The sequence below is a fragment of the Abramis brama genome (assembly GCF_963993115.1).
Source record: "Abramis brama genome assembly, chromosome: 6".
Classification (NCBI taxonomy): Eukaryota; Metazoa; Chordata; class Actinopteri; order Cypriniformes; family Leuciscidae; genus Abramis; species Abramis brama.
The window spans coordinates 26,102,548-26,128,610 of record NC_139968.1 but is presented as its reverse complement, the minus strand read 5'-3'; the positions used below and the strand labels follow the sequence as shown (position 1 = coordinate 26,128,610).

Genomic DNA, 26,063 nt, shown 5'->3' with positions numbered 1-26,063 from the left:
GCTTAAAGGACTTCATTTGCTGGACCATATGTGTTTAATTAAGGTTGAAGCTAAACCCTGCAAGGCTGTTTGGAGTTGCAGTTTGCTGTTTGGGACACCCCTGGCCTACATCCTTCTCACATCCAACGTGGTTTACGGCCTATACATTGCACCTGACATAGGCTACACCCTACTTACTACATAATACTACCTATATACTACAATCTTTACCCCACACATACTTTACCTTTATATACTATACAAACTACATCCTTTCACGCTACATACAATGTTCTACATACTACACCCTGTTTCTTTCAAATAGCACATCTGTAAATGGTGCTCTAAGCAAAGACTAAGTCTCATTTAGTTATGCAGGTCAGAAAAGGACCCAGAAGATGAGAACTGAGCGGGGAGACACAAGCAGTGTGAATGAATGAGACACAAAGAGAGAGGGAGCGAAAAGCTGTTAGAAAGCAGAGAGAAAGGGTGGAAAAGGAGGAGTGAAAGAGAGAGGATACGGAGCGCTGAGGGGAGAACTGAGGTGAAAGACGAGAGCGCGGCAGTAGAGAGAGGCAGATTAGAGGAAAGCGGAGCACGTCGCCCTGTGTCTGCGGCTTTGGGATAGCAATAATGATTCTTGTTGATTGACAAGCCGCACTTGCACACGCTCACACACACTCTCTCAGACGCTTGCGTCCTTGTTGGTATAAAAGCTTCGGCAAAAAAACGCATGCCGCAGAGTAATGAGCCTTGAGATTCCACAACTGTGCAAATAACAACGTGTGTGTGTGCGTGTAAGGCTGCCCGTCAGTATCTTGGCTGCTGGATATTGTGCTGGCGTTCTGTGAGGAGGATTAGAGAGCAGCAAGACGAGACTCTTTATCTTGCTCTATCCCTCACTGTGTGTGTGTGTGCGTGTGTGTGAGTAAAATGTACTATACATATGTATCTTGGTTTTACTCAAGCTGAGAGATGGTTTGCTAGTTAATGCCTTATTGTCTGCGTGTGTGTGCGTATGTGTGTGTGTGCCCAGTTGCGTGCTAATGGGAGGCTAATATCCCCCAGATGTCCCTGTCAAAATCCGTCTCCCACCGCACACATACATACTCTCGCTCTTCAGCCGAGGGAATTCGTACGCACATGCAAGCTAATTTGTGTTGTCTATGACGAGGTGTGAGGGACAAGACACGCATGCCAGTGATGCACAACTCTCCGCTGTAAGCCCCAGGGTGTGTGTGTGCATTTTTAGCACGCTGCTTTTGTTCTGTTGATTTTTAAAGGCATTAAGGTCTTTGCTCCCCTTTTGCTAATTGAGTGATTCACTTAGGTTGCAGAGCACGCACACTTCTGTGCTTGTATGTGTGTGTGTGGGGTAGGTGCGGTGAATCCGGTCTCAAGGGTTCTCGGGGTAGGACTTTAATTAGCCTGTTGAAGGAGAGGAGCACATTACGCAGGCTGGAAAAGTTTGCCCATGAGAATGGGTTCTCATGCGCATACACACACACACGTGCACATACGAACAGTTGCACAGTTGGTGGTCTGCGTGTTGAAGGTTCTCTAAGGTGCTTTTGTCTCGGCCCAATCTATTAGATCCGCCAGTTTCGCCTCCAACAAACTAAATCATTGCATTTCTAAGGGGACCGTTGATGTGAAGTAGATCTGACTTGCGGTGAGGATACGATTTACAAATGTACTGCTTGTGCAAATTTGCACATGTTTGTGAATATTGGTTATAGTGGTCAAATTACATGTGTTTTTCAGTTAGACATAATCTAGACTGTTTTTATGCTTGTATGCAAAATTTACTCAATTCACAATTTTTTTTTTTAAATACATAAAAATATATTCTATTATTTCTTAGTGAATGTAAAAACACTTATTTTAAAAACACTTACTAAAAAAAAAAAAAATTCAGCCAAAATCTGATATATATCGGTGTTTAGCTAGTCGATAGTATGTGTTTTTGTTGGCTATGTGGTCTTCTGTCTTTGGCGTTCTTGCTTGCATACGTGAGAGATTTCCTCTGCGCGGTGGGGCTCTCGGTGTGTGTGTGTGCGCGCGCGAATGAACGGGGAATATGATGAATAATGGAACAGATGTGGAGCGTGCTCGGTTTCTCTCCCTCTCTCGGCCTTGTGCTCACCCTTTCATCGTCTCTTTCCCTCGCTGCTGCATCTCTCTCTCTCTCTATTCTTCCACTTTTACGTCCGTCCGTCATTTCTCCTTTTCTGTTCACTGTTGCTTCCCTTTTCATTTGATTTCCCTCTCTTATCTTGCTCTTCCTTTCATGTTTCTTCTCTTTTCCCTTCCGTCCTTCTCTGCCGGTTGATGTTATCGCTTAAAAGTGGCTCTTTTGCACCGGCTCTAGTCACGTGATGCAAAATAGAAAGCAGACGAAGGAAAGGATACATCAATTTTTGTAAATCTTTTCGTGCTTTGTCCTTCCCTGGTAAGGCGGTCAGCCTGCTGCTGTTCGTTCTACCACTGTCAGTCTGATTTACCTAACAAGACCTTAAGGAAGCTTCTGTCGGTTTGATCTGTGTGTGTTTTGCCCTTGATGAAATCGTAAATCCCAGATGTGTTCTTGCAATTTTTTTGTGTTGTTTCTTTCCTGTATATATCTGCAAGTAGAGGCTGATTTTATAAAAGCGCAAATTTGTGCAGTAATATTTGTTTTGGTATGTGTTGTGAGATTTATTTCAGAATTTACGCTGAAAAGTTGGCTAATATTTTCATAGAATCTGAGTCCACAAAATTCTGCATTTTTCAAGTTATGTATTTTATTATTAAACTCTCTTGCGCTGTATATGTATATGTGTGTGTGTATGTATGTGTGTGTGTATAGATATACATATATTGTCTATTTCCCCACCCTTTGAATGGAAATAAATATTTTGTTCATTTTTCTTTAAGCTTATTTTTTTCCCTTTTCATTCTACTTTAGTATTCTCAGCAAATTTTTATGCGTTTTACCAAATGTTAACATTTTGCAGAATTATGTAGATTTTCCATTTCAATCAGTGCAGATTTTGCCCAAAAAAGTTCAGTACTTCAGATTTTAGCATGAGCGATTAACTGTTTTAATTTCTCTCTTTCTCTCTAGCTATTCCTGTTCTCTCTGACGGATTTTGTGGCGATTCCATAAGGAAGTTCTCCTCCGCTATTCCTTCTCACCTTTCTGACAAACGGCGAATCAAGGACCACCGGAAGTCAGTGGGATCCTCCTCGCCCTCTCCGGACCCCGACAGCACCTTCCCTTCTCGTTTGCGCCGGCACGGCGACCCTGAAAAGCCAAAGGGCAAGCGGCAGTGCAAGACCAAGCACCTTGGCCAACAGGAGCGCAGGATGCTGTTGCAGTCGACCAATGAGGAGTGTCCTGAACTCAGCCCCGCCCACCAACACAAGGTAAGAGCTGCTGCACATGTCGATGTGATAACAGGTCGAGGTGCTCGTTTATCCGCACAAGAATGTCCTTTCTTTGTCTGTGTGTGCGAGGTTAACCATGCTCTTTGCTTTGGCTCGAAACCCAAGCGTTCTCCCCGGGCTCAGCGAGGAACCATTTAAAAACGTGTCTCCAATCACAACAATGTTAATCATTCCAATTAGGGAAGCACCGCGGCTCTCTGGGACGGCACAACGGACGCGGGAGGGGGGTCATAGCGTGTGTGTTTAGAGTGCGGTTGCTTTGACCTCCTCTTGTGCTGAAAGGCAGACTCCCAGCGGAGAGACGCAACCGAGGGGGAGGGGAGGAGTGAAGGCCGAGTCGGAATTCTGGTCTCTTTCTCTCTCCGTCAAGGAAAATGATTCCCCAGTGAACAAGCTGTGCATTCTTTAAATAACACAGCCTGCGTTCTCCCTGTTGCGATCTCGCATGCAGATGTAGCGCACACACTCGTAGCCTGCGTTCAGCAGCCGAACACAAAAACACACACTCACACACACACCTTGAGTTCACATTGTTTACAGCAGAGAAACACACTCGTATGAAAATATTATGTAGGTGTTTACACAATACAGTGTGTGCGGGTTTACTTAGTTTGAGAAGTGAGAGACATTTTCCAAATCATGACATTGGGGACAAAAAAACTACTCATATTTTATGTCTGATAATTTGCTTATATTCATGATTAATCAATTTGGCAGTACTAAATAATAATAATAATAATAATAATAATAATAATAATAATAATTATTATTATTCTTATATAAATATTTATTATGTAAATATGTATCATAATATTTATACAATATATTTATTTTTATTTTTTTCATTCTAAAAATGTTTTTTCAGGGGTCGGATTAGAGGTTAAGTTAAGTTAATCTTGGTCTGTCTAATCTATATGTTCTCATTCAGACGACCAAGTAAATGTCAGTCATCATATTTTGAGACGCTCATTTTCCCTGGGCTGTTACAGGCCTGGCAGAGCTCTTGTGTGTGTGTGTGTGTGTGTGTGTGTGCGCGCGTGCGGTGTGTGTGTGTTTACTCTGACAGCTGCTGCGCTCTGGAACTCCTCTGGGGTGGGTGGAGTTCCCGCCCCGATCACCCCCCCCCTTTCCCGACCTTCAGTCTGCTCGCATGAACTTGCGGCCTACACACACACACACACATACAGGCCACTCATCCGCCACCCTACTGCGCTCCACAGATAGAGAACTCGTACACGGAAGGTGGGAGAGATAAAGGGAGTGGGAGAGAGCCAAAGTCTTCCGTTGTTTCCTGTTTAACTTTCCCTGCCGGGGAACACGATCGTTGACGGATCGGCGTCTGCAGCTTTCCATCCAGCTCGCAAGAGAAAACAGAAATGTTCATAGTAGAAGATGCACGTTGTTCTGTTAAAAATGTGTTTATGGGACATTTGTAGTTGTGTAAATAGTCTCGGCCCGTTTAACTGAAGGCCAAAAATAACCTTGCTGACCATGTGGGGTGTGTGAGTGAGGAACCTTTGTTGACAGTCATACTTTTGTTCTTGGTTTATGGTGGGAAACACTGTTTCCTGCACTGTCGCTGGGCTAAGTTTTCCACTACTGCTAAAAAAATCATCCAACTATGTGAGAATAGTTACTTATGGAAGCTTGTTTCCATCCGCAAGAGCATAAAAAAAAGGTAATTGCAACTTTTTATCTCACAATTCTGACTTTTTTCCTTGCAATTGCGAATTTACATCTTGCTTTTCTTCTCAGAATTGCGAGTTATAAAGACACAATTGTGATATATAAAGTATTTTTCCCTCAGAATTGGAACTTATAGCTCGCAATTGCGAGTTTATATCTCAGTTGCGAGAAAAAAGTCAGAATTGCGCATTTATATCTCACAATTCTGAGAAAAGTCAGACCTGCGAGAAAAAAGTCAGAATTGCAAGTTATAAAGTCAGAATTGCGAGTTTATATCTCAGAATTTTGAGATAAGATGTCAGACTTGCGAGAAAAGTCAGAATTGCGAGAAAAAGCAGAATTGCAAGTTATAAAGTCAGAATTGTAAGTTTATATCTCAGAATTTTGAGAAAAAAGTCAGAATTGCGAGAAAAAGCAGAATTGCAAGTTATAAAGTCAGAATTGTAAGTTTATATCTCAGAATTTTGAGAAAAAAGTCAGAATTGCGAGAAAAAGCAGAATTGCAAGTTATAAAGTCAGAATTGTAAGTTTATATCTCAGAATTTTGAGAAAAAAGTCAGAATTGCGAGAAAAAGCAGAATTGCAAGTTATAAAGTAAGAATTGTGAGTTTATATCTCAGAATTTTGAGAAAAATGTCAGAATTGCGAGAGAAAAGTCAGAATTGCGAGAAAAGCAGAATTACAAGTTATAAAGTAAGAATTGTGAGTTTATATCTCAGAATTGTGAGTTTATATTTCAGAATTTTGAGAAAAGATGTCAGACTTAATTGCGAGAAAAATGTCAGAATTGCGAGAAAAAGCAGAATTACAAGTTATAAAGTAAGAATTGTGAGTTTATATCTCAGAATTGTGAGTTTATATTTCAGAATTTTGAGAAAAGATGTCAGACTTAATTGCGAGAAAAATGTCAGAATTGCGAGAAAAAAGTCAGAATTGCGAGTTATAAAGTAAGAATTGCGAGAGAAAAAAAAAAGCCAGAATTGCAAGTTATAAAGTCAGAATTGCGAGTTTATATCTTGAAATTGTGAGAAAAAAATCTGAATTGTGAGAAATTGCAATTATCTTTTAAATTGTTTTATTCCGTGGTGGAAACAAGCTTCCATAGTTACTTCACGTTTGTCAATTTCCACAGCAAAATTTTAAAAAGATTTTCAAATTTTAGTCTCTCGCTGATTCTGCCGCAGTGCCAACTATGAACTTGTCGCTGTGATTAATTAGCGCTCTATCCCGCCTGTCTCTTGGCACCAAGCGATTGTAGCTCTGTCACTCTTTTGTCCTCTCTGTCTTTGTACAGAGCGTCCGCCTTAGCCTGTTTGTGGCGCCACATACTGTGACTTTCAAAGCCGGTGTGTGAAATCCAAGGCCTTGTGATGGTGTTGCGATCATAAATGCTGAAGTGACGCATTTTTATTCCCCCCCTTCAGGTGGTGAAGCGTTCCGCCCAGAAGCGGCCAGCATCTCTTTCCGATTACGAGACTTCTCCGGTCAAACCTTGCCCCCCTTCTCCTGCCTACCAGCCCGCGGCACCCCCGACCCCTCCATGCGCCGTTCCGGATGCACCGGTACCTCCGGTCGTCCCCACACCTCCAGTGTCAGCGGAGCCGCCAGTCAGCAGGCCCATGCCGCCCGAAGCACGCCGACTCATCGTCAACAAGAATGCAGGCGAGACTCTACTACAGCGAGCAGCGCGGCTGGGATATGAGGTAAGCGCGCATTTGCGCGTGTGTGCGACTGTCTCTCTCTCTCTCTCTCTCTCTGCCCTCTCCTGCTCTCTTCGCATCTCATTATTTCTGCGTGAGACTGAGTCTGACATGCGAGAGCCCCTGACAGGCACAGAGCGATCGCTTGGCGTACGCACACACACAGTTTTTTTCCCTTCTTGCGACGCAGCCTCTCGCTTCCACACACACACACACACACACACGCGCGCGCGCTGTCTCATCCCGTTCTCCTTTCGGCTTTTGCACTCCCACTCAAACCTTTCTCGCTCACATTCATTCCCGTGCTTTCACAGGCGAGCTTTCTCGCGCTTGTCCTTGCTCTTTCTCTCTGTCGAACTGGAGAACCTTAACCCTTTGCACTCCGTCTCTGATCTTGTAGTCGGCCTTTTTTGAGTTTAATAAACGTTGTTAGAGTGTTTGATATTTTTGTAACACTGCAGCATTTTTTTTAAGACAACATGAAACCGCATTTGAAATTCTTTTAAAGACAACATGAAACCGCATTTGAAATGCTTTTACTTTTGGCAATAACTTATAATAACTTTTTTTTTTACAATTGAAACTGCTTTTTTTTATTTACAGGAAATAGTTAAAAACATTCTTTGGGGTTTCATTTGATTAATTTAATACATTTTTGATTGAAGATTAAAGACTCTTTAAAATAACGTACACTGATGAATTATGGGTAATAAGACTAGCGACTTTTAATTTTTATTAAAATTCAGATTTCTTGCCTTTAAATATAGTAAAGTTTTATATCTCTGCAACAGCATTTTTTTAATGCAACCGAACAAGCACTAGTCTCGTCCGTTAGTAGATTCCCTGCTGTTCTGGAATTCAGTCGTATTCCACAGTTCTGGAATACGGTGGTTCCGCGGGTTCTGGAATGGCGCGGCGTTCCGTGTCCAATTTGTGCAGATTAATGGGGAGCTGGATTAGTTCCGGCAGTGCGTCTGAAAGGACTGGCACGGAGAACAGGAAATGAGCGATTACTGCTGCGAGCGCATGATTTCTCTCCTTCCCCAGCCCTCCCCCTTCCTCTCTCGCTCCGCAGCGGTGCCTTGAATTCCACTGAAAGGGAAAGTTTCTTATTGCATTTTACGGAGCATTTTCATCACCGAGACAGTGGTGCTATTCCAGATAGAACACGCTTGTGTGGTGTTGGAATCATCAAGCTAGTTTTACGCTTGGTCTTTTCCCTGTTTTTCCCATTTGCTGCTTTCATCTTTTCTCTCGTTCTGCCTATAACACGCATCCACATGTGTCTGTGGTTTGTTTTCTCACAACTAGGGATGCCACGTTCCGTTGTGTTCCATTCCTTCCATTTTTTTTTTGTGCTTGAAGTGGCCGCGCACTGACACACACATCCTCACACGCACACATACGTTTGCAGTTCCCCTCCCCCTTCATCTCTTGTTTGCGTTTCTTCACCTCCCTTTAGCTCTCACGCCAAGAGTTTTACTGCAACACACACACTCTTTCATTACACTCCGCCAGTGCTGACGTCTCGCTTGCGTTACGATGCTGCTTATTTACACTTGTGTTTGGTTGTTGCCTCCCTCTTTTATGACTCAGACAAAACTGGCCTTTGTGTGCTGATTGAAACCTATCGTTATGTGTGTGTGTGTGTGTATGTGTGAAAGAGCCCTATCAATCTCTCTCTCGCTCTCGCCCTCTCTCTCTCTCTCTCTCTCTCTCTCTGCCTGATTCTGCTGCGGTTGCTAGACTCTGTCGGTAATTCTGCTCTCAGGCAGAATGGCTCTTTGCCATTAAGGTCCAATCAGCGATCTGACAAGTGCTCTCCGTAATCTCCACGTTAATTAATCATTCGGCTGGAGGTGCTAAACACGCGCTGTTTTAAGCCATTAGCCGCCCGTTCCACACACCTCCCGATCTCTCGTCGCCCAAACCAACGCCCGCCATTAGCGGCCCACGGAAAGAGAGGGAGGTTTTTCTGCAATTCTGACCACAAAAAGGTTGTTGGTTCTCACAGAAAAGGAAGAATTGGCATTTTGTTGTTGTAATTTTCGATTTTTTCTTTCACTATTGCTAGTAGCTAATAGCTAAACTGTTTACGAATAGCTAAACTGTTATTTTAGTGAAAAACCAAACCTTAAATAGGCCCTATAAAAAGCTAAACTGTTGATGAATAGCTAAACGTTAATTAAATAGCTGTTCTTTACTAATAAACTAATTGTGGTCTAATATCTATTGTTTACAAATAGCTAAAATTAGCTAACTAATAGCTAAACACTGTTTTTGTATAGCTAAATTATTTTTCAGTAAAACTGTCTGTACATTCAATTTACACACCATGAAATCAAAATATAATCATTTTTACATATTGCAGTAGGCTATTTGTTAATGATTTGTTTGTGCACATCATTCTTTTTTAGTTCATTATTTAGCTAATTTGCACTCAAGCTTTATTTAAAATAACTTCCCCTCCCTCTTGCAAACACATCTCTTCTCTGATGACGTGTTTAACGGCGCGAGGGCGGGAAAACTGTTAATCATGACATCACCGCATCAAGTCCCGCCCTATACATTTAGCTATCGCAGCTACCATTTCATGCCGACTAACATTTCATTATACGAATAGCTAAACTGTTTCATATGATTAGCTAAACTGTTCTTTGTTACTAGCTAAACTAACATTGAACTAAGATCTAAACTATTTTTTCACTAATAGCTACACTGTACGAATAGCTCAACTATTAAAAAACATCCATTTTTAGATTTTTTTTTTTTTTTTTTTTAACAACCTAAACTTTGGTAAAAATAAATAAATAATAATACCCCAACAGTGTTCCGCTAGAGGTGGATTTTCTCGAACGCTTGTCGACAGTGTCTCGTTACCGCTGAGTCTCAGGGCTTTGTGATTTTCCCCGCTGGCGCTCGGGGTCTAATTCTGCTCTAATGGCTTTATAAATGCGCCTGGTGACATCGGTTAAAGGCGGCTGTTCTCGCGGGGCTGTGCATGCGCCACAGATACGGTGGGGGAGCGGCAGAGCGCGCAGCGGAGGGCACTCGGCGCCGATCCGTGAGGCGTGTGTGTGTGTCAGAGGAAGCGAGATAAAATGTAATCTTTCCCACCCCGTATTCCTCATATTCTCCCCCCCTCCCTCTCTCTCTCACTCTCTCTCTCTCTCTTTTCCCCTCCCTCCTCCCCTACACCCTCACGTCGGCCCATAAGCAGGTGGGGACAGACCTTCCGTCCGCGTGTGTGTTTTTTCTGTCAGTCGACAGCGGCTTGTTTTTCTAGTCCTCGTTCGTTCCGTTCCCCCTCTCCTGCTCATACAGGAAGCCGCTCTCTCGCTGTGTGTGTGTGTGTGTGTGTGTTTGTGTGTGAGAGAGATAAGCCGCGAGCAGCGCACTGAGCTGCCAGCGCGCTCTGTTTGTGTGTGTGTGTGTGTGTGTTTTAAGCCACGAGCAGCTCCGCGGCGCTGCCAGAGCTCGGAAATATGACATGACTGCGCGGCCGAACCTTTCAACACAGACCGCGGCAGCTGCTCGTTTGTGTGTGTGTGTCTCAGAGCGCGAGAGAACGAGAGTTCACACACTTAAACGTGGCACTCCATCTTAGTCCCAGCGCAACAGCAGTAAACATGTGAAAGGCACGTAGTTTTGCGCGCGCTCTCGTTTCCATTTTCTCATGGGCACGCACCTTCAAAACAAACCATTCTTGGCTTGATGAAACTCCTGGGCTTTCAAGCGGTTTTCTGCGCGTGTGTGTGATTGAGTCATTTTGGCTTGCATCAACCAAGCGCGAGTGGAAAAACCTGCGTGTTTTCCACAGTTGATTGCGTGAGTGTGTCCGCTGGTCAGGTAACAGGCTGTGTCCGATCAAGCCCGCGTGCTAAGGTTATTTAGACGTCGACCGCAAAACACAGCCTGTGACCTGAAATAACCCTATGGCATGCATTCTCTGCCATTTAAAATAATGGAATTTAGATCAGATTAAGTTGGCATATTTTAGAATAAAAAAAACAGGGAATGTTTTCCTGATTGAGTAATACGTATTATTTCATCACTAAAATTTGTTTATTTAAAGGGACAGCTCACCTAAAAAACGAGTCCTTTCATCATTTATTTACTTATTTATTTAAATTAAATAATAAAAAAAAAAAAATCCCCATACAATGAAAGTCAATGTTGATTTAGACCCTTATTGACTGGACAAAAATAGAAATGTACTCTTGTGTTCCACAGAAGTCAGTCATACTGGTTTGTAATGATATGAGGGTCAGCAAATTATGACAATTTAAATTATTTTTGGGTAAACTATCCCTTTAAAAGTGTCAGTGTTCATGTGTGAAGAATGTTTGCAGTTTAGTAACCAGTAGAAAGTGTGTGTGTGTGTGTGTATTATTCATAGGGTCAGTGAGGCGTATGTGTGTGTCGCACCCTGTTTTGTCACTGTCTGCTAAGCCTGAGCAAATAGCAGGATACAGACCTTCAACTCAGAGCGACAGCAGTTATATCTTGCAGTCTCGGCCACAGACGCCTCCGGACCGCACAAAATCTGTCTGATGCATATTTCACACAAAACTGGAAAGCATTTTCTTGATTTGGCGAGTGCTAAACTGATTGGCTGACTTTATACAACTTCCGGGACTAAGGGCACACGGATTTTTCAAATCAGTCTGCCTGCTGGGTTTATAGTATCGCTTTTCTGGAAGAACTAATCACTGGATTTGACGAATTGTCTTTGAGAGTTGTGTGCCCTGTTATTGTGGTATAATCTATCTCAGGTAAACCCACCCTTAAACGGCATGTAAAAACAAACTGTGGTTTGCAATCTGACGTTTAGTCAAAGGTCTGGCAGAGCAAGACGATATCGCATGTTCGCGCACGTACGCATTCACACTCGTCCGCACGTTCAGTACCGTCCTGGCCGGCTGTCAGGGAAATTCCTGATCCGTTAATGATGTACTTCTTCTGTGGAGGCCACCTCAACCCTTTTTCCCTCTGTTATCACAGCTCCCATTCCAGCCATGGCTCTCTCATTTAAAACCACGCTGAGGGAGTTTCGACGCTCCATCTCCCCCCTCTGCATATCCTGCCCTTTCTTCTTTTTTTGTCTGTCTCTCTCCCTAGCCGCTCACTTTCCAATGCAACGTGACGCCTGCTCAGTCTGAAGGCTGTTTTTTCCTGAGTTGCGTGTAAAATTAGAACATTCGTCAGCACTGTGCGTAGCCAGAGGATCATTAAGAAGCCGCTACACATTAGACTCTGAAAAACAATTCACATAAAGCTGCCTCAATTCTATAGCAGTTTATCAATTGTCTCAGAGTTTCAAACGCTTTATAAACTGTCTCCAAATTCTATCAGCTGTCTTACAATTCTGTGCCTCTTTATGAACTGCTTGGGAATTTTAGAACACTTCATTAGCCGTTTTAGGATTCTGGAACTCTTTATAAACCCCCATTCTAGAATTGTGCATCGGAATTCAAGTTCTAGACCTTTCTGAACTTCCTCAGAATTCTACAACTCAACTGCCTCTGAACTCTAGGACTCTTTATCAGCTGTCTTAGACTTCTGTCACTCTTTAAAATATATTTCTGAATTCCAGAAATATTGAGAAACTGCTTGAGAATGTCAAGCAAGTCTTAGAAGAATTCTGAATTTCTTTATAAATGCCCATTCTGGAAATGTTTCTCAATAACCTCTGGAGAATTTGTCATACTACATAGAATTCTAGGTCATTTTCAACTACATTTAGAATTTTATTATAAACTGCTTTAGAGTCCCAGAACTAACTACTTGAGAATTCTAAAATCAGTTGTCTTAGAGCTCTGGAAATCTCTGTAAATTGCCTTATCTCTGAAGTTTTTATGATCAGAGTTTCTCTTGAAATTCTAGACTTGAGTTTGAACTTGAATGACTGGTTTTAAGAGCGGGGGGCGGCCAGGATCAGAATTTGACTAGAGCCTAGCAGTGACCCAGACTGGTTTCAGTTCAGGTCTGCCTTATAAAGCTTCCCCTTCTCTTTCCTGTCTGAGCGTCTCTCTCTCTCCCAAAGCGAGCTGTAGTTCTTGCTCTTTTATTTTTTTTTTATGATGTGGGTTGGGTTGACTAGGCTTTGAGGTTGTGGTGAAATGGTTGCACGTTGGGTTCAGTCTTGAGCTGTCCTGGCGTCTTGTTTTGTGGGATTGCTGTTGTGAAGGGGTTAAGTGTCTTGAGTGATGCATTGATTGCAGTTGTTAGCTGGGAGTCGTTTTAGCAGGGGACAGCGGGGGAGGAAACGCCACAGCAAAGAGCAGTTCTCACGACAAATCTTTTTCTTGCTAGGCTGTGTGTAACACAGCTTTATTGTCTGTTTAATGTAACACTCAGCTCTCCTGCCTGCAAACACTGAGGAACTCCCTGAGGCGGGAGAGAGAGAAAGACTTCGCTGGAAAGGGAATGAGGCGATGGAAACATAAACGGAAATAGAGAAATTCTCTCTTGAACCGCGGCTCGCTTTCAGAAATTGAGCGTGGTTGGTGTGTGTGTGTGTGTGTGTTTTACCTTCCATGTGTTTTGGTCCACCTCTCCAGGCTGATGGAAGCGAACATCCGCGCTGGAGCGAGAGCTTCCCGTTTGGGCTCGTTAACGGCTCGGCGCCCCTGCTAACGGCTTGGCCTTTTTTTCAGTCATGCCGGCGGCATGCCGTATCCTGGATACGGAGCCGGCGGGAAGCGCGAGGCAGAGCTGCTGGCAGCAGTGTGGGGCAGGTCGTACCACTGTGCGACTCTGTCGAGGGAGGGGTTGAATGCGCTCTCTGAGAAGCTGCCAGAGTTGAAGTGCGAGCGCTACGCCTCCTGAATCCTAATGCCCTCATTCGTCTGAGCGCCGAGCGGACACCGGCCCTCCCCTCTCCAGCCCATCTGTGTGTGTGTGTGTGTGTGTGTGTGTGTGTTTGCGCGCTTGTTTTTGTTGCCACCATGCATGAGGCTCGCGGTGATGGATGAGGGAGTTCCTTTAAATCCGAGCTTGCGGAAGAACTCTCCAATTAATTCCATGAGGGCTCTCTGTTATTCTGCCTTCTTCCAGACAATGTTTTTAATCAGTGTATATGCCAATGGCGGGAAGCACAGATGTGACGACGATCATATTGATATCAGCTGTAATGCTGAAATAAATTGCGTAAATCTCTGTAAAGCTATGGTAGCCTATTAGCCTACTACTTTTAGCAATCAAACTTATGACAAAATTGGATCCCAAATCATACAGTTCTAGGTTCTTTTGAATTGTGCCAGCCTAGAACACCCTAACAACCACATAGTAACATGCTAACGACTGCTCAGGAACTGCATGGCAACATTCGAAACAAAACTCAAAACACCTTAGCAACTGCATATCAACACCCTTAGCATGTTGTTGGGTTCTTTTGGCTTGGGTTGGTGTACAGAGGCCTCTCCGGTGGGACCCCCGTGAGTCCCAGACATTTTTAGGCACCAAAATATCTTAGAGGTGTGAAAATATTGTTGCCAACACAAACATCCCAGCAGACGGTTTTGCACGGGCAAGCACCGCTCACATTTCCCCCCACCTTTCAAGTCGCTCCTACACTGCTGCTGCTTGTAGACTCACACACACACACACACACACACACACACACACAGTGCCGTCTCAGGCGTCTCGTATAGAAAGTGAACAGCAGGCTTGGGGCAGGATTCGCCTGTAAAACCCCTGATACCTCACACATCAATAATCAGCTCTGGGCAAGAACTGTCTGTCTGCTCTCGGCCTGTTTCTCTCTCTTTCTCTGTGCTCTTTAATGGTGTTTAATGAATTTCAATCCTCGCTGCACCATAGTAACCACTCATCCTCTGTCTCTCTCTCTCTCTCGCTGTAGGAGGTGGTTTTGTACTGTCTGGAGAATAAAGTGTGTGACGTGAATCATCGGGATAATGCGGGTTACTGCGCGCTCCACGAGGCCTGTTCCCGTGGCTGGCTCTCCATCGTACAGCACTTACTGGAGCATGGGGCCGACATCAACTGCAGCGCACAGGACGGCACCAGGTAAACGCATGCATGATGTCACCTAAATAAATGAGCCGAAAACAATGCAGGACTGGTTTCCATGACTTCCTGAGCATGTGTGTGCCGCTGCGGCGCTGGTAATTACACATGCGCACATGTGCTGACGCGCGCACACTCAATGTCACTAATTATATGTTTGGTAATAATGGCTTTACAACAACAGAAGAGGCCGAGAATCTTAGCTTGGATAATTACCGCAAGAAGAGCAGATTAGGCGTGTGAGATCCCTGTCTTCGCTATACACTTAAAAATCCAATTTCATTTAGCGTTCCGTTTCCTGTTGGAAAGATGAATGACAGTGACAGGCTTTAATGACTGTTTTATTGGGCAATGCCAGCTGATAAAATTAAGGTAATTATGGACAAGTTAAAAAAAAAAAAAAAAACTCAATCAAATCAATAATATATATTATTTTATATATATAAAATACGTATGTGTGATTGATTCATTGTACAGTTTTCACAGTTAATGAATAATCTCAAATTAGTATGTATTTATAATTCATTTTTCAGAATTTGAGGAATTTCTATAACACACACACTCTCTCTCATATATATAATTATTTTTTTTATTTTTTTTATTATATATATTTATTTTATTTTTTAGTCAAAATTACATTAGCTTTCTCCTAAGTTAAGGTAATTTTGTCGCATTTTAAAAGTTAGAGGTGTACTTTATAAAATAAATTATGTCATAGTCTACTTTTCATGATCCAATCAAATTCCCAAGGATAAATTAAGATTAACTGCATTATAAATGTTGTTGTTGTTGTTTGTTTGTGAAGTAAATTATCTGGTCTCTCTTCCAACAGGCCTCTCCATGATGCTGTGGAAAACGATCATCTAGACGTGGTCCGACTGTTGCTGTCATATGGTGCCGATCCGACTTTAGCCACCTACTCGGGCCGCGGTTTGCTAAAGATGACCCACAGCGACATAATGGAGTGTTTTTTGTCTGGTAAGAGAGCTTGTTCCTCTCTTCCACCTCTATTCCCAGAATTTCCCTCCTGTTGGAGCAGAGGGTTCAGCTCCGCTTGGCTATCTGGTTACTAAGCAACAGCTGGAGCGGAGGAGAAGCCTTTAGCTCCTGCAAATCAGCTTTCCCTGAAAGGAGATTATGTGTGTGTGTGTGTGTGTTTGTCTGTGTGCGTGTCTTTATTCGGTCTTGTGTGGCTTGTCTTTTGAAGGGTGTACGGGGCTTGTCTCGCGCAACAATATTTGGAACCATAATCTGGGCCTAATCTGGATCCATACAGCCATCTAAGATTAAAATGGAGTATCATTTTTATGGTTTTAGAACAAAAAAGCTTTTGACATCATTTTGACCCCTTGATTTTAACTGGCTTGACGTGGTGTTTTTCCCACTGGTGGTTGCTGGAAGTTTAAGAGCTTTGTAAATCCAATCAAAGTACATTCTTCGTTTTAAGAAAACACCTGGAAGCCTGATGGGAGACTTCATTTGTGTATCTGCGACTTTTGGGGGAAAGTGCGGTATGTGAATGGCTTTAAAGATTTAAAAAAATGAACGTTTTAGAAAACTTGATCTTGCATAAATTATATTTAAAGCTAAAATGTGTCATTTCTGCACTACTAGCAGAACCAAACAGAAATGAAACTTGTTTTCATTATAGCAAACACTCCTGCCATTGGTCGGACAAATCCCGCCCCCTAACTTGCCATTGGTTGGAACATTGTTCCTATGTCAAGCCACTCGAACAATCAAAGAAATTTCTGTTTGGTTTCACTAATGGCGTAGAAATTCTGTATTAAATGCTTCGAAGGCTAAACATGTTACTTTAAATTTTAAAGTTGAGAATAACTATTCTTTTAAGAGTTGTTTATACCAGCAGATTTTATTGTTAGAGGAGTGTTGACCTTGTTATTGCGCTTTTCGTTGCCCGTTGTGCACGGAGGTAAAGTTTTAATGCTCAAGGTCAGACGTTCACATGGAAAGAGACAAGCTGTGCTCCGGGTGCATGTGAAGATGGCATCGCAGGAGACGTGGCATTTAGCGAGACGGCCTTTCCTGTGTTTGTGTTAACACTGACCCCTCTCGTCTGAGCACAGCTGCACCGTGACGGTCTCTCTCTCTTTCAGTGACAGTGGTCGGGGTTTTTGAGGCATGGCTTGATTAATGGTCTGAAAGTTTCTAGCTGAACTAGAGGGCATTGCGAAGCAATTTGTACACAGCCGCCATTTGTTCTTGACGGCAGTCGCAAGTTCACCTCCAAAGCCGTCTTAATACGTACGAGTCTGTGTGTGTGGATTAGCTTCAGGGCTGCCAGTTAAAGGGCAGCTCAGTCACATGGCGGAGGTTCACACTGACTGGCTGCATGTATTTGATTATGCATGAGTTCGTGAGGCAGGAAAGAGCTCGGCCTGGAAGCGCAGGGCAGAATATTGTGTGTGTGTGTGTGTAAATCAGCAGGCTTGTCCCGTTCTGCTGTCTGCAGCACTGATTTAAAGACCCTCCCCAAATTTGTTTTGCCTCTGTGGGAGCCTTGTAATCAACCGCTCTTTCTCGCTCTTTCTCTGGGTGGAATTGTTAATGGCTGCGCTGGCGAACGCGGCTCCCGTCACCGCTGGCTGTGTTTCGCCGTGCCAAGTGGAATCTGACATTTTGCGAGCGTTATGTGGTTGCACGCTCAAAGTCTCTGCATTCTATAGGAGAAAATTGTCATATAGTTGCTTGGTCAGTGCGGTCTGTTTAGCATTTGCACTGTATCATCAGTCATCATATCGCATCTGCCGAATAGTAGTACTTTTATCTACGGGTATTCGTTTAGTTGTTTGGTAAATGTAGTTTATCTAAGGATATTTGATTTAGTTTATTTAATTATTTATTTAAACATCAGCATTTTTTACTTATTATTTCTTTGAAATTAATTATCTGCATTTCTTTTCTTCGTTTTACAATATTTAAACAATATTTGGCGTTTTTTATTTATTTATTTTGGTTTAATTTTGATAATTTTATTTTTATTTATTTGTTCTCATTTGATATCTTATTTGTTGGCTGTTTAGCATGAATTCTAGATCTGAAGCAGTATCACATAAAGCCGCCTATGAGTACTAAATTGAGTTCTTTTTCTCTGCTTATTGCGCTTAAACGGTCAAATACACTCAAAATAATGCTAAAATGCCGGTCTTGGCAAGGATTCAAGTAAACGCAGTCAGTTATATTATAAGTGAAGGTAAACGGTTGAGAAAGAAAACACGTGTAACTGTATAATGGATCCGTGTGTCAGGTTTTAAAGTGACAGCAGCCTAATACCTGCTGCCAAATATTATATTAAAATTATCTGTATGGCAGTTTTTCCCTATGTCAAAATTGTGGCCAGTGAAAATGCTGAGTGGCGAGTAACTTTGGAAAACCACTAGCCACAGTGGCTGGTGAGCAAGTTCATGTCAAGCCCTGGCATCCGCTTATGCTAATATTAGCTTGAATTTTAGATCGCTAATATTCTAAATCCATACTACTTGGCATATCTGAAACCATAATGGTTTTTGTCTATTATGTGGTGGGGAAAAAATCAGCTGTCAGTATCTGCCCAGATTTCTGTATTAGCTGCTTCCTGTTTACATCACTAATGGTCTCATCTCGCTCTCTCTTTCTCACACTAGATTACTTTGCCGACCTGCAGGGCAGAGTGGACGATGACCCCGGTGTGTACTGGGAGTTTTACGGCAGCGCAGTGTGCGGTGAGTACCACTTTCACACTCGAACACACACATTCGCACACTCCCACACTAACAGATGCAAGAAACAATGGAAAAAAGAAAAGGATCATGCAGACAGATAGACAGATAGACAGACAGAGATGAGTAAACACCTGAAGGTAAATCTCTGTGTGAATCATCAATGTTTGTAGACAGTCATTGATCTAAAATTGAAAAAACAGCAGCCATGTGTGCTTCTCCCTCTCTGATGTTCGCTTGAAAGAATTTATATAAAAATCCCCATGCGCTGGGTGGTGGGGTCGACACCATGGGGGCAAAAATAGATGGCAGCATTTTTTTATTGCTCTTTTTTTAAATGAATTCTAGCTGCGTAGCGAGAGTTCCCCTGGCTGCCATATATCAGCAGATCGCTCTGTGTGTGTGTGTGTGTGTGTGTGAGCGGGCCCATCTCCAGCTGGCCGAAAACAAACCCACTGCTACTGCACATTTTCCCTTGGATTCCTGGAATAACAAAGCCGGGAGAGAAGGGGAGGTGTGGAAGGGAGCTGCGTGGCTATTTTTGGGAGCTCCGCGCTGCTTGGAAAAACCCAAAGCGTAACAGAAAGAGGTAGAGGTGCCTGTTTCGCTCCGAGGCGTACGCTGTGCCACTAGCGCGCACAAATGAGTGAAGTGGCTTCACACACGGCTCTTCCCGCAGTGCTGCTTAATGGAAGAGAGTGCAAATAGGAGAGCGCGTTCAGAGAGCGACGCCACAAAAGCATGTCCCGGCGTGAATCCGAGAGGGAGGGTGGGAAGGGAATTTTGAAGGGATAATCATGGGAGTGTAATCCATTGGAAACACTCACAGAGTGGGTGTCGTTCCATAATTCACACCTTGTCTCTCTTACTTACAGAGGCTGCTGACGACTCGTCTGGCTACGATATCCTGGCCAACCCCCCTGGACCTGGTGAAGACGAGGACGAACAGAGAGAAGTTTTCGAATTTGAGTTCTCCGATCGACCGCTGTTGCCGTGCTACAACATCCAGGTGTCTCTCTCACAGGGGTAAGAGCCTTAAACTTCTGTCTTGACTGATATTTGTCCGTAACTACTTTTATTTAGCACAAAAACAGTTCCTTTAATGGTAGATAGTGGGAAAGTGTACATCATTGATCAGGTGAGAATCCTGAGAATGGCCAAATATTGGAAATGTGGAATTCTGTCATAGAGGTTTTTATTCCAGAAATAGGTTGGGAAACATTGCATTAGCTGATTATTGAATTTGCAAAGCCATCCCAGACAGCAACATAGTGTCGTCCCAGATCCGGGCCACATGTGAGCCTAATCTGGGCCGACGCTGTTGCTGTCTTGGGATTCTTGCAATTCATCAATAGAGATGTTTTGACAAAATCTGATCGTGACTAGACGATTATTGGTTGCGTAATAGTTGAATTAGCTTTGACCTAGATGACAGGTTTTTCCCTTAAAAGCGCACTACTGCCGGAGCGCGGAGACTGACAGCCAGTGACGGCATTAGTTTAGCGTTAGTGGAGACGTGAGGCCCGTCGCACTTAAACAGAGCGAGGACAGCAAAAGCACGCACGAGAGAGAGAGACAGTCTAGTGACACGCTGCTAAACAGACACAGCTAATTACCTCCCACACAGGCTCTCGCTCTGCCGTTACCGCGCTCCGCTCTCTCTCACCACCCCTCCCTTCCTCCCTCGCTCGCTGTCTCGCTCCCAGGCTCAGCTGCCGCGCTCACTGTTGTGTATAATCTTCAGTCTGCGCTTGTCTCTGGCCTTCCCCTCCCCCATTCTCATTCGCCCTCGTTCGCTCGCTCGCTCTCCCTCTCGCTCTCTTTCGCTCGGTGCGGCTGGCTGATGCAGTATTAATGGCTTTCTGCTCTCCTCACATTTCCTCCCCCCTCTTGCTTGCCCTCTCTCCCTCTCTCTCTTTTCCCTCTCCCACTCCATTCAGCGTTCCGCGCTCCGCAAGAGCCACAGACCGCCTCAAGTGCCATCGATTGAGCGCTGCCTGTTACTGCTTTCCCCGCTGTGTATGTGTGTGCGCGTCTGACAGGCACGGTCTATGGTCTTTGTGTGTGTGTGTGTGTGTGTGTGTGTGTGTGTGTGTGTGTGTAGCCCATTGTGTTTCTGGGCGAGCGAAGGCCTTGAGAATCTTTGTGTAATTTTGTCTAATTATCTGAATGCGTGTCTGCGCAGGGGCGAGTGCTTGACAAGGTGTATGTGCGCACACTTTTTTGTGTCTTCCGTTTGGTGTTTCTAACTTTGTGCATGTGTTCTGAAACATTCAGCCTTGGCGCTCACGTCGACACTGCAAGTTCACGCCTACTTATAAACATTACGTAAAATCTTCTTTTTAGTATGCTTTTGATAAAGTCTAAAATGCTAGCATGAAAACCTTGACACTGCAAGTTCATACTTACTTTGTGCATCATTTAGGGTACGTTTAAAGGAAAGCGAAAACGGAGAAGTTTTTCCTTTGAATTTTCCACGTACAGATGACTCCATTGTTAAAACGATCCCCATTCACACGGATCCGCGAAAATGATAATGAAAATTACTCAATCTCTTCTTTTTAGGGGCTGTTAACACGACACCGTTTTCAACTAAAAACATAAAACTTTATATGCGTTTTGTCTGTTCGTTTACACGACATCGGCGTATTGGGTGCCTAAAAACGTAACGTTTTGAAAACAGTCTCCATGTAAACAACGAAAAATGGAATCTCTGAAGATGATGACATCATGCACATGCGTATTACTTGTTCAGTCTATAGTGTTTCATCGCCATCTAATGGCTTGACAGCAGAATACAGCGTTTTATTCGTTTTCGCTGATCCGTGTGAATTGGGATCGTTTTATTCGTTTTCACTGATTCGTCTGTACGTGGAAAACTAAAAGGAAAAAGTTTTAAGCATATCGTTGTCGTGTAAACAATATTTCCTCTGAATCCTTTCTCTGAAGTAGTACAAACTAGCCATTATTGTTGTTAGGGTTGCATTTGCTCTTTTTTTTTTCCAACTAATTAATCTATTTCTCTCATTCCTTTTCTCAGACCTAGAAACTGGTTGCTGCTTTCGGATGTCCTCAAGCGCCTAAAGATGTCTGCCAGAACGTTTCGCGCCACATTCACACACATTGAGGTAGTGACAATAGCCGAGGCGGAATTCTACAAGCAGGCGTCTCTGAGTCAGCTGTTCTCCTGTCCCGAAGAGCTCGAGGGATTCTTGCCAGACAGCAAGGAACTCTTGGATCTGGTGGAAATCAGCGCTGAACTGGTGGCGCTGCTGGGGTCATCGCTCGAATGCCTGGACGACCGCTGGGAGCCAGCATCCAGACTTCGCTCGTGAGCCTCTGCACATGCTCTCGACTCTCGGACAGACCCTTAGAGAGCCATGGAGAACTAGAAGTAGAGGAAAAGGATATTTGGATGCGGTTCTTGACATTTCAAGGAACTTCTGGACTGGTAGCCGAAGGCGAAATTCGGTCCCTGTGCAGCTGATCTTTCTGTTTGGCTACGAGAAGGTTTCGGAACTTCTCGCCATCTCTTACGTCCTGCTCGCATACTAATTCTCCTGGTGACGATGCAAACCTGTACATAGTGTACATTCTGCAGAAATCGAAAGAGAACGGACCTGAGATTTGGACTACTATCTCTGGCTAACTCTGAGATATGAAGCCATTCTCGCAACGAGGATCTCTTTCGTTTAAGAGATGTTTTCTAAATAGGAATATAAGTATATATACAGTCACTGTATTTTATTTGTGTGTATTATATATAGATATAAATATATATATAAATATAAATAAATATATATATATATATGCGCTGCCTTTTTTGTCTTGTTTAGTCAGGTCTTTATTTTATAATTGGAGTTACGATGTTGTAAATACCTAATCTGCTTGGATCGGGGTTTTAATCGTGATGTCAACGTTAGAGGATTTACAGAGGCCGGAAGCCCCTTCGGTTCGTCAAGAGTTCATTAGCGCACTTTGTCAGCGATTTTTCTTGACTGGAGTAGACGTTTTTATAGTGTTGACCAGTAACCAGTGTGGGATTTTTTTGGTCTCCCGTGTTAAACTCTAATCTACAAAGCTGTTTCGTACCCTGTACGCAAGCTGTTGCTTTGACTAAGTCACTTATTTATGAGTAGAAATTAAGATATTTTAATGTGGCTTTTCTTTGTAAAATATTAAAGTAAATGTAAAATACTAATCGGATGCTTTAGTAGGCAGAGACATGCTTGAACTTGTAAATAATGGGTTGACTATTTCAGTAACTTGTTTCTGAAGTGTTGTTGTTTTTTTTGTTTGTTTTTTGGAGAAGTGATCGGACTTTGTAATTACATACGCTATCATTTGTATTTATATTTTACCAAAAAAAGTTCCTTTAAATAAATGGCAATAAAAGATTGTGTACATCTTGTGGTTTTCTTATATTTTTAGTTAATATGACAAAAATCGGCCATATTTACTTTCTGGTCTTATTGTGCCTGATTTATTAGTGCACGTTATTTCAAAAATCATGTATAAAACTTTAGTTAATTTAGTTTTATTCTGAAAAAATATCACATTACAGAAGTAAACATGGGTTGGGAATGCAGTTTCATGTTATTAGACTGAATTATGCATGAGATTATAGGACTGCTCCGATTAATTCATGCACAAACAGATTATTAAACCTCCATGTTTATCACTATAATCAGGGATTAAGGCCTACATTCCATAGCAACGTTTCTGCCATCAGATCAGCCCTTACAACTGGGAAAGAGACCGCCACATCCTGAGCTGCTGGACAAAACAGGAAATGAAGAGTCGCCGGAAATTAGAGGCCTCAGGCAGGAGTGAGGGAGGCTTTTGTTGGTTTGATGGCAATACAGACATTATGTGCTTGGTTAACGTTCCTTAATTTTAATGCACTTGTCACACTTTCTTTTCTTTTTCTTTTTTTTTATCAACCCCTGTAAACTTGAATCTCCTGCTTGTTTTTAAAGGAATGGTTTACCAAAAGAAGAGGAGGCAAGCAAGGCTCAAACTAGTCTAATGACTACTAGGCTAAAACATAAGTAACCTAAATGTATATTCAAAAGCATTTTTATAACAGCACAAAGTCTCCTCTCAGTAGCCTACTAAACTTACCAATCTAAATGGATATTCAGATTACTTCATTTGAACCCTAAGCCCTCGCGATCCGCGATCGTATGTCTATGCGCATATCTCGCGAGCACCCTTCTGAAACCTACAATGACACTCTACTATGGTCTGTGGACTTCCCGAACACGTGGAAGCGGCGGCCATTGCAAGTCAACAAAACAATTAGGGTATTTGAAGTGTGCCATTTGGGACTTGGCTGAAGACGGTTACATGAAATTGGCCTTTTCCCGCGTAAAACCAAATCAAGCCAATCAACTTTCAGTACGTCATAAACTATGCTTGTGGACAGCAGGTGAAGAAAAAAAAATTACAATATAGGCTATTGTTCGATGAATTCCAAATTAATGAAGCATCATCTTAGCTGAGGAAGGTAGATATTGGGTGGAATTGGGCTCTAAGTGTATAAGTTTATATATCATGGTCATAGGACATGATGTGCACAATTTGTTCCATTGGTTTGAATTGTGTGTTGGTGGTGACCTGAAAGATTATTAAGATTATTCTAAAATGTCAGGGGTAACGTTACCATCCGCGGATATCGTTATAATTATCGACGAATATAAAAAAAATAAAATAAAAAAAAAAAAAAAATCAATCATGCTGGGTTGCTTATTAGATCAATATTTGTTCAGCCTCCTTGCTAGCCAACATGAATAATGCTTTCATTTAGGCCTACTCCCTTGTGTAGCTCTCAAACCTAAATGCTGTTTCTTCTGTGGGCCACAAAATATTTTTTTAAAGAATCTTGACACATGTAGGCTAATATGGTTATAAATCAGCTTCATAAGACTGGTGACTATGAACTGTCATTGTCATTGTATGGAAAAGCTCGCTAGATAATTAAAAAAATATTTTGTTTTCCAAAAACATGAGTGATTTTTTTCTTTTTTCCTTTTTTTCTTGTTTGGGCGAAGTATTGTTGTGAGGCAGAGGACGGTAATGGAATAGTCGGTCTATTTTCGGATGGGATTGTTCAACTGGTTGAACTGAAGAGGTGTTAATTACTCCAGTTAATTACACACAGAGGACTTTATTTTTACTTTCCGCATTTCTAAGTGGTCACGATCATTTTTTTAAACAATCTGATTAAGCGATTAATAACATGGTCAACATGTTTACACTGGACCTGTTTATTTGTTGTGGTTAAGAGCTGCTGGATAGGCTATTTAAGCCAATGCAATGTGCAGTACTTTAACGGGGTAGTGAACAGTAATATTGACGTATTAAAAACAGCAACATCTAATATTAAGATCATTATAAAAAAATAAAAAATAAAAATAAAAAAAACTGGTTGGCGCTGGACAAAAAATAAATAAATAAATAAATTGATAAAAGTTGTGCTTGTAAATAAACCCGAAAATAGAAATGACTGAACATGTCAGTGACTTATTGGCCATTTCTATAGCTCTCTGTGGTGTCAAATGTAGCTCAAATGTTGCGTGTAACATAATTTGATGACTGTGGACTGAGCCACATACGGCCGAGCGTTGTGGAACCTGGACCGCAGGAAAGAAATGTGGCCATCTAATTAAAAAACAATTAAATTACATTAGGCTTGGTAATTACACCCTCCCCCTTCCCCGGGTTCCGTGTTACGACGGTTAATCCGCTCTTTATCTATTAGTCAGAGCTGTGACATTGACGGAACTCGACTATCAGAGCGCGCGGAGAGAAACAGATGCGTCCTCCTCACTCACACAACTCGTCAACACTGACGAGATACTTGCTTATTTCTTCTTTTCTGATATAAAATTATTTTATTCACAAATACTGTGTTTAAATTGTTATGAGTTTAATAGCAATTATGCATATACATTTAATTGTATTAGGTTTTTAATATATTTTATTATTTTAAAAAGGCCTATTTAGTCTGAATTTGAATTGGGTGCTCCTATGACAACACACCTCAGCTAGTTAATATAAAAATAGTTTATATTAAAAAAATATAGACTATTTAACTTTAATTTATATCGCTCAACAAGATTCTTCAAAATGTTGATCTGCCATGATAGGCCTACTAGTAAACTTGAAAGAGAAAACTGACCGTATAGTTTACGCTGTTGCCGGTTATAGCGCCTCTTGTGGAAACGTAGCGTGTACTTGCGTTTTGACGCAACCATAACATGCAAGCCATCGGGTTTCAATTATAAAACATGAGAAAAATTAATTTACAATTCAGACAGCAATTATATAAGACATTTTTTATTCCTTGTAAAATTTTACACCAGTGGATTTCTAATGAAAATGAAGTACACTGCACTTTTTTTTTTTTGTTTTCACTTGACTTTTGCTGAAGTCTAGCTTCAAGCTGACATGTTTATTATTTTCTCAGTTGCAGTTATGTGCTCGGCAAATTTGTCAATTTTCAACACTCGTTTTT

The 26,063-nt window shown here is 42.3% G+C and overlaps 1 protein-coding gene across 2 annotated transcripts in view; it reads left to right on the top strand.

Moving 5' to 3' along the window:
- bcor (BCL6 corepressor) overlaps positions 1-22,950 on the top strand; it is a 40,773-nt gene extending 17,823 nt beyond the window's left edge. For both annotated transcript variants that reach the window (XM_084117201.1, XM_084117200.1), the window contains 7 exons: positions 3,086-3,387; positions 6,519-6,797; positions 14,659-14,825; positions 15,658-15,803; positions 18,470-18,547; positions 19,420-19,570; positions 21,585-22,950. In XM_084117201.1, coding sequence (XP_083973327.1) covers positions 3,086-3,387; positions 6,519-6,797; positions 14,659-14,825; positions 15,658-15,803; positions 18,470-18,547; positions 19,420-19,570; positions 21,585-21,879 — 1,418 coding nt within the window. In that variant the 3' untranslated portion in view covers positions 21,880-22,950. The remainder of the gene's footprint in view (positions 1-3,085; positions 3,388-6,518; positions 6,798-14,658; positions 14,826-15,657; positions 15,804-18,469; positions 18,548-19,419; positions 19,571-21,584) is intronic.
- The last annotated feature ends 3,113 nt before the right edge of the window (positions 22,951-26,063 follow it).